Source organism: Pollicipes pollicipes, unplaced genomic scaffold, assembly GCF_011947565.3.
Source record: "Pollicipes pollicipes isolate AB1234 unplaced genomic scaffold, Ppol_2.1 Scaffold_4219;HRSCAF=4965_pilon_pilon_pilon, whole genome shotgun sequence".
Taxonomy (NCBI): domain Eukaryota; kingdom Metazoa; phylum Arthropoda; class Thecostraca; order Pollicipedomorpha; family Pollicipedidae; genus Pollicipes; species Pollicipes pollicipes.
In genome coordinates, this window is record NW_023596448.1 from 34,658,801 (window position 1) to 34,668,042 (window position 9,242).

The window sequence follows — 9,242 nt, forward strand, 5'->3', positions numbered from 1 at the left end:
CCCGAATGTGATTATGAATCTCATGCGAGCTTGACCAACGCGACAAATATGACTCTGGTGGCTCACTTCCAACGCTGCACTGCCTCGCGCAAGGCGCCTCGCGCTGTTATTCGATGCGAAATGTTTGGTAACCAGTAATTTGTTGTAAACGAGGTAGATAGAGGACGCGCGTGAATTGCGGAAGCAAGGATATTCCAGGATGCCGAAACAGGGTGGACTGATGGGATCTGTCGATTGTGTGATTTGTTTCTAAAATTGTGTACACAGTGTGCATGACGTAACTCAAAATGAAATTATTTTTACGTGGTTCCCTTGAGAAAATAATGCGGTAGCTTGATGTGATGGCATGGTAGTGGTGCAAATGTAGATGGGTCATGTAGAATTCTTTTTGCCTTCGGTATATTCAGACGTAGGATCTTTGCATGCTTAACTGTAGATCATTGTTGCACCTGCTGGGTGGTACCTTTCAACATACAAGTTCTGTGGACCTTTATTAGAACAGTTTGTGTTGTGCATGAATTTATCACATACTTACCAAAGCCAGAATAACTAAATGCCTATAAGATTCAGTAGCAGCATGAAAGGCATTACTTGTAATGAAGCACATGTAATTACAGCCAAGCTAATCAACAGTCTTCCCATCAGCAGTCAATTGCATCACCAGGTTTTGTCTGACCCATTTTCACTCCAGATCACATGCTCTTGGTCAGTTGCTTGCAGTGCAAGTCAGATCCAATAAAATGGTGCATATATATTTATTTTCAACTGTGCAATGATTTAATATGTCATAGGCATCTAGCATATATTAGATAATGAACTTAGCTGTGTGTGCAGTCAAATCTTGTAACACAGGAAGAAGAGCACATGTCATTGACTTTATTTTGCACTACTTTTTGATCTTTGACAATTAAAATTGCTATTCTAAGTAATTGTTATGATTTCCATAAAGTTCTTAGCAGTCTATTTGCACTTGGTGACTCCCATCTCCTGATAGACAGTCACTGGATTCAGACATTCAGTGAACATTCAGTTGAAGTCTCATGTTATGATGAGGTGGTTAGAGTTTTGCTGAAGAGCTGTTGCTGCCTCAGATATTTTGGTACTTTAAAAAAAAATAACTGCAGTGGGAGATCAAGTTCAAATGCCTGACAACTCAGTATTTTAAGAACCATAGGATTCCAGGTGACTCACATGGTTATTTCCCTGCCAGTGGAGCCTGGCATGACTAATCAATGGTATGGATCAGGGGTGACCTTGTCATGTGTAAACAGACAAGCTTTTCATTGTATGTTAGCCAGGTGTGGTGTGCACACAGATAAGAAAAGAGGCACCAAGGTGTTGCGGCGAGCAATGTTTTGCCGAATATGATGTCATATCACTAGGATGTAAATGTTTGTTGTAAGTTGTGGTTTTCAGTGCCTTGAGTTTGTGGTAGCCATATTGGTATGCTCATGATGCTTACTGGATGATATAGAAATAGTGCTACCTGCATATCCACTTTGTGCAACCTGCCACTGCTTCATCCTAATTATATATTTTGCAACCACCTTTACAGTTCGTTCATGAGATATCATGTTAATCAGACATGAAATCATTTTCAAGCTTTTTACTTCAAACCTGTTTGAGACATTGCCTTCAGTTACTCTTTACATACAACCCACAGCATTATGCCCATAAAGGTGGCTGTGGTCATCAGCATCAACAATCTTTGGAAGAGACTGTCAGTATTTGTGCATGCTTTGTACTCATTCCCCATGATTTCTGCTACCCCTGAATCTGCTCATCATAACACACTTGGGTGCATTAGTGTCAGTCATCCATTTTTTTGTTTTATGCCATGATTACACTGCAGTGTGGTTGTTTGATGTGAAAATGACTCAGTTTCATATGCAATCAGTGATGATCATTCTTAATTTTATATCTGGTTTCCAGGAATGTGAACAATGTCTGCATGGCTCTTGGCCCTGAGGGGTCCATTTTTACAGAAAAGACCCAGCCTCATTGCTGATTTTGTCTGGAACCAAGTGCTCTGTTCATCACTATGTTAGGCTGTTCAGCCATGAAGGAAAACACACTAAGGTCAGTTTGTGCCTTGTGGGCTTAGCAGAACTAGAACCTTTATGTTTGTGTTTGTCTTTATCATGTGTTTGTTTTGAGTAGCTTGGAGCATTGTGCCATTGTGTAATGTCTCCAGTTGGTGATTTGTGTATAGCTTATCTGGAGCCAGACTGTCAGGTTATCTTTCAGTGCCCATATCAAACAGGCAATATGTCATGTCTACTGTATGCTTCCTTATATTTATATATCCAACATCATTGGCATTGTCATTGGATCCTTAGCTACCTTGTCACTCCAATGCGCATCGTTTCAAGTTTGTTATTAATGAAAGAGACAAAGTAGCTCTGAAGTGGCTCTTGACTATGCTTTATGTGAGAAAAGTGTGAGATTATGTCTTTGGCTGGTGGCTTTTAGCAAAACCGCGTGCATGCTTAATTGCAGTTTATTACCTTAGATGGCGCTAATTAGACACGTGCACCTTTCTACAGATTATCTTCTGATGCATCCATATACAGCTTCTTGTTCTCCAATCCACTGAAACCACAAGTAGCATGCTATCAATGGCCTCTGACTGCTCTCCGCCCTCCGCCACCAGGCGCTACTCCTGTTGCCTTCGCACGCGGCCCGGGCCGCCGCTGGCGCCGGACGGATGGCCCGAGTCACGACCTTTGCCCCGCTGGCGGCGCCCGAGGGCAAGGGTCGGCCTGTCGCCGACATGGTCAAGGGAAGCGACATGGAGTGGCGCAGCACAGCACTGGACTGGCGCCGGCTGCCGCGCTGGTATATGGAGCTCTCCAAGGTCCGGCTGACCGGTGAGTGGCGCGCCATCTGTGGCCGGCCAGGCGGTGCGCCGGTGACTGGCGCGCCATCTGTCGGCCGGCCGGGCGGTGCGCCGGTGACTGGCGCGCCATCTGTCGGCCGGCCGAGCGGTGCGCCGGTGAGTGGCGCGCCATCTGTCTGCCGGCCGGGCGGTGCGCCGGTGAGTGGCGCGCCATCTGTCTGCCGGCCGGGTGATGCGCCGGTGAGTGGCGCGCCATCTGTCGGCCGGCCGGGCGGTGCGCCGGTGCTTGCGCCGGCCGGCCGGGTGTTGTGAAGCTTCTTGCGCTCGCTGGGTGGATCTCTGCCTCTGAGATGACTGTGACTGCTCTCCGGGTGCCGAGAGGTGACGTCCTTGGTCCGTCCGTTCGGACCTGTCAAGAGTGGTGGAGCTCCGGCTTTGTGGACACGGATCTTGCCCAGATTTAGAGGTACCAGGACTGGTGGTGGTCATTAGGTTTGCCGACCCGTACCCACTTTTCTGTGAATACGGGCCGGTGTTTTCTTTTTTGTTTTCGTTTTTACGCGTCAGTGTTTTCTAACTGCAGTTCTGGTGAAACCCTAAGGCTGCATTATGTGCTCTGTCACTGTTTGTGTTGCCAGACGTGATGGTGGTTGCTGGCTGCGCTGTTCACGAATGGGGGTGGAATTCCGCGCTTTTTTGGACGGGCCTCGGCCCTTATGCTCCCCAGTCCTTGTTTGGGTCTGTATATGCAAAACCCAAATCACAGAAAAATAATTTGAGACATCCAACAAAACCCTGTGTCGAGAGATGTTGCATTCCGCCCCCCCCCCCCCCCCCCCCCCCTCTTTTTCCGCTCCCTCAGTGCATTCAGTGAAGTGTTGCTTGTAGTGTTCACCATCCGCAACCTACCAACAGCATGACGCTGGCCGGCTGATCAGAACATCCCTGTGTCATCATTGGTTCAATCAGTGTCCAATCATCCTGCTTCTTGTCCTGGAGTGCAGCGGCCGTGTGACCCTGCTGACTGCCTCCCCCCCCCCCCCCTCCCTCCCCGTGTTGCAGGGCTGGTGGTGGTGACATCCATGGCTGGCTACGCCATGGCTCCGGGCGTCTTCTCGGGCGCCACCCTGGCGCTGGTGACCGGAGGCACCCTGCTCACCTCGGCGGCCGCCAACGCCGTCAACCAGTGGCTGGAGGTGCCGTACGACAGCCAGATGGCGCGAACGGCCGCACGGCCCCTGGTCCGCCGCCACGTCAGGTGAGGGCGCGCGCAGGTCACGGCCAGGTCAGGTCAAGTCAGGGTCAGGCTAGGGTCAGTGTGGAGGTGGCACGGCCAGTGCCTGGAGCAAACCAGGTCATTGTTGAGTTAGATCATGCTCTTGACATACCAGGTCATGTCATGCCCTGTCGGATCAGGTCATTTCATGTCATGTCTTGTCAGGGCAGTTGGTCCACTAGTGTTATCTGTGTTGTTCGACCAGCCTCATCACTTACCATTCATCTGCCATCTAAAGGTAAAACTCAACATGTTGATTCTCAGCCATTTTGTGCTTTTGATGTCCCCTGATTTGTCTGCTCATGCTGAATTTGGTCGTTAAAACCATCAGTTCAAATTTTCACAAGCTTTTAGTCCATTCTTTTAGCTAAAAACATCTGCAAATTTGAACCATTGGCTTAGGTATCTGAATTCAGCATGAGGAAATGAATCAGGTCAAATAAAAAAACGGAAAATGGTCAGAAATGAAGAAATGTGGTTTTACCTTTGGATGACAGATATGTAGCCAGCCTGACCCATGGCAGTTTTGTCTTGAGTGTGCTATTTTTCATGTGACCAGCCTACCATTTGTTGTTTGACCAATATAGCCTATGTCATCTCATCAGCCAACCATGTGTTGTCTAACCAGTCTGCCCCATGTCAGCTGGCCAGTCTGTCCCATGTCAGCTGGTCAGCTGTCTCATATCAGCCAACTAGTCTGTCCTGTGGCACCTGACCAGCCTCTTATGTGTCAGCTGACCAACCTGTCCCATGTCAGCTGAGTGAACTGTCCAATGTCAGCTGACTGGTCTCCCATGCCAGCTGACAGGTCTGTGCTGTGTCAGCTGACTAGTCTGTGCTGTGTCAGCTGACCAGTCTGTCCTGTGTCAGCTGACCAGTCTGTCCTGTGTCAGCTGACCAGTCTGTCCTGTGTCAGCTGACCAGTCTGTCCCATGTCAGCTGACCAGTCTGTCCTGTGTCAGCTAACCAGGCTGTTCCATGTCAGCTGACCAGTCTGTCCTGTGTCAGCTGACCAGTCTGTCCTGTGTCAGCTGACCGGTCTGTCCTGTGTCAGCTGACCAGCACGTGTCCCCCGGCAGTCCGCTGCACGCGGTCACGTTCGCCGGCGCGTGCGTCAGCTCCGGCGTGGGCCTGCTGTACCTGGCCAGCCCGCTGGCGGCCGCGCTCGGCGCCGCCAACTTCCTGCTGTACACAGCCGTCTACACGCCGCTCAAGCGGGTCACCATCGCCAACACTTGGGTCGGCGCCGTCGGTGAGGGATGGCCTGGTGCAGGCAGTGTATGGTTTGGAGTTGCGCTGGAGGGGGCGACTGCAGGCCGTGGGTGAGGGACTTGGTGCTCGGGTTGATCGCGTGGTGTCCGTCGCGAGGTGCGGGGAATCTGTGGCTGGGTCTGTTTAGTCATGGTTATTTGTTGGGTGATTGTTGCCGCACTAGCGAGACCGAAGTCGTCCATACGTCGCACGTGGTCACTATTGACACGACTGACACTCTTCTTCGTGACACTGACAAGACACACTCGCCGCCACGACTGACGCTCTTCTTCGTGACACTGTCACCCTTGATCGCCTTTGGTGCTATTACGTTTGACACATGTACTGTTAACGCCGTCGCTCAAGACACTGATGAAGTCTGTGTAATCTCGCCCTATGGCACCGTTAACAATCAGCCGCTGTCGGCCTCGGTGCCACTCCCCGCGCGACGCCACCCACAAGGCAGCGCTGTGTGACGGTGGGGGTCTGCGCCTGCGGCAGTGGGTGGTGTGCCGCCCCTCATGGGCTGGGCCGCCGCCACCGGCACCCTCGCGCCCGGCGCCTGGCTACTGGCGGCGCTCCTCTACGCCTGGCAGTTCCCGCACTTCAACGCCCTCTCGTGGAACCTGCGCAAGGACTACGCGCGCGCCGGCTACCGCATCATGGCGGTCACTCACCCAGGTCAGAGGGCATTGGGGTCACGAGGGGTCACGGTGGTCATGGTGCGCGCAGGATGGGGTCACTGTGTGGGTGAGAGGATAAGGGTGAGATGGTGTAGTGAGGTCACAGAATAAGGCGTATGAGCTGGTGTGTATGATGCAATACTAGTTGGTCGTCGTGGGAAATGAGTGGTCCGCGTTGAGAAAGCTATCTTGCGAGGACAGGCTTTCGAGTTGTGTTGGCTTGGGGGGGGGGGGGGACAGGGGTACGGATGAGGACTCGTGCACAATATGTAAGGTCCACCACTCATGTATAGCTTATCTGAGGTAGGCACGGAGCTGTAGAGCTGATCCGCCACATGTTGGATGGCAGGCCTTCTGCTACACTTTGTGCACTATCTAACACACATTAGAAACTATTCACACTGGATTTGCTGAAGGCCTGTACTTTATCGATATTAAACACCGTTGGGTTTCAAGCTCTACAATTTTGGGGGATGCAAGGCTGTTGTTTCAAGGCTATTGTGACTGCCTTTGTGAGTCAAGGGCGCCTGTTGACGCAGATGCAGAATGCAGTGAGTGCGTCAGTGTTTCTCGGGTTTGAATCTTGGCCAGGCAAACCAATGGGTTAACCGTCGGCGGGCTCAAGTCCAGCACACGTCGGTCTAAGCTGGTGCTTAGGATATTACAGCACAGCACACACTACGCGCACTTTATACCACACGACTTTGGCTGTGTACATCTGGAATCCCCATCTCCGTCGGCAGCGACCACCATGCAACCCCATGGCTGTGATGAGGGCAGCACTGTATAGCGCGGTGTGGTGTGGTACTTCTGTTTCAGATTTGACCCGCCGCGTGGCGCTGCGGTACAGCCTGGCTCTGGGCCGCCCTGCCGATAGTGACGTCAGCCTGTGACGTCACCACGTGGATGTACGCCATCGACTCACTGCCAGTGAATGCTTACCTGGTGTATCTTTGTGAGTATGTTGGCCGGGGTCTCACCAAAATGTTCTATTATCAATCATACCTTCCTCTTGGATCAACCTCTGCCATTATGCCAACCAGAATACCAGGCATAGTCGGGGAGGGGGAGGGGGCTGTTTAGCTTTGTATTGGTCATTATTGACGGTGGTTTGGATACAGATAGCACGTTGCTGTGCTAATAACCCGCAGTACTCTGGCACGTGGCCCACATGAGTGCAGTCATGTGTGCCCAATATATGAATTATATGCTGTCCCGTCACGGGCTTTGGGACAAAAGCGCGCAGGTGTGAGGTGTGAACTTTGTCTGGCAGAAGAACGTACGCAAAAACATGCACGCGCAAGTTTGCAAGCAAATAGTCGTGTGGTATAAAGTGCGCGTGGGAAAGCGTTCGTATTCACAAAAGTCAGCTGGCGTCAGTGACGCGCTCAGGGGGGGTCAGGCGAGGTCGTCAACAGGGGCGTCGTCAGGGTGATGGATAATGGGAGAGCACAACAAACTCGGCCGGTGATTTGCAGTGGACATGTTTTTTTTTAGCCCCAGTTCCCTCCATCACGGTCACCCCGCACAACCCCAGTTGATTCGAGTTCATTTGCGTGACGTCTCTGGGCGTTCAGTTCATGTTGTAGAGTTATGTTGGTTATAATACCTGACCTGACCTATGCAATGTGAGTGTCCACCGCCACCCCCTACCCGATTCTCTCTGCAGTCGACGAGCCCACCCCCTCCCTCCACGAAGTGGCCATTCATTCGGTACCTGGCACCAAACATGAATTTATGCGTTCCGACACCAATCATGAATTTATGCACTCCAACGTTCAGAACGCAATTGCATACGAAGTTTTGCATACGTACTGCCGTAACACGAGCTTCATGCCTGACGAATATTGCTGTGCAAACTTTGCGTACTTACATCGGATATCGAAATGTGAACGTTTAGTTACGTTTTTTTTTGTGTGTGTGAGACGAGCGTTATCCCTGCTTAACGATCTCGCCCGAACATTTGGGTACAAAGAATTGCTTACGACCTGTTGCCATTTTAAGTTTACGTGTGAACATTTTCGTTACGATTTTTTCCCCTGGCGAGCATCATACTTGTCATCTTCATCCCTAGGCATTTTTGTCGTTACGAACTTTTGCCTTTACGAACTTTATACCCCGCGCATTTTTCTTAACGGATATGAAACATGCGCACTTTATCCTACGAACAATTGTAATCCATGCTTTTTCTATACGTACTTTGGTCCGCCCCCTCCCCCCCCCCCCCCCCTCCCCCATCATGATGCCCGGCCGAAAACAGCGCATGATTGATTTATCCATGGCCTTCCAAATATTTTCACCGGCCTATCGACACAGCGTCTCATGTCCCCCGACCGATGCTGAAACACCGCTGCACTGCACCGCGACACCCCGCGCCTCTCCACCGCGTTCTACCGTCCGCCGCCCTGTCACCGCGTCCGCCTCGCCGGCAGCGTGGCGCTTCTAACCGGAACCAGGAGAGCGCGTCGGCGCGGCGTCTGACGCGCTTCAGCTACGTCCAGCTCACGGCCGGCATCATCCTCATGCTGCTGGCCAAGGCGCACTACCAGAGCGAGCCGGCTGCGGCTCCTGCGGCGGCGCCGGAGCCGGAGCCGGCGCGTCGCTATCTCCGGGACTGGTGCATCGGCGAGCCGCTGTTGGAGCGCGGCTGGCACCTCGGCCGACTGCTGGCCGTGGCCGAGCGGAACGCAGAGGCGGCGTCGGACGCTCCGGCAGCGGGGCGCGACGCCGCCGCGCCGGCTGGCGGGGAGGACACCGTCTCCGAGCTTGCTGGCGGAGAGGACGGCGTCCCCGCGCCGGCTGGTGGAGAGGACGGCGTCTCCGCGCCGGCCCCAGTCCCCGCCGGCGCGTGAGGGCGTCCGGCGCCCGAGCCTAGTCCGAGTTAGCCCAGTGCGGGGCGGTGCCTCTGACGACGACCGCGACGGGTCGCTGTGTGGGAGGCTCCGAGTGTGGTGTCGCGCCGCCTCGCCGCCGTCGGGGCGGTGCCAGCCGAGGCGCGTTGCGATGTTGTCCGGCGTCCGTGGGTCACCTGGAACGGCGGACGTCCCGCGGTTTGTGCAGCACCGCCCCTGTTAGAAGGTGGTCCTCGTAGGAGTCGCCCGCGCCTTCGCCTTGATTTGGGTGTATGCATAATATGCGAGTGGTTCTGTATGAAACGAGCATGGCCCTTTGGATTGACTTGACTTGCATTCGG

At 52.9% G+C, this 9,242-nt stretch overlaps 1 protein-coding gene across 1 annotated transcript; it reads left to right on the forward strand.

Annotated features, from left to right (window-relative positions):
* Positions 1–1,983: 1,983 nt before the first annotated feature.
* On the forward strand, positions 1,984–6,957 carry LOC119095549 (protoheme IX farnesyltransferase, mitochondrial-like). Its single transcript, XM_037218400.1, has 6 exons — positions 1,984–2,079; positions 2,654–2,870; positions 3,902–4,097; positions 5,195–5,367; positions 5,868–6,047; positions 6,869–6,957. The coding sequence occupies exons 2-6, from the start codon at positions 2,708–2,710 to the stop codon at positions 6,940–6,942; spliced, it is 786 nt and encodes a 261-aa protein (XP_037074295.1). The 5' UTR covers positions 1,984–2,079; positions 2,654–2,707; the 3' UTR covers positions 6,943–6,957.
* The last annotated feature ends 2,285 nt before the right edge of the window (positions 6,958–9,242 follow it).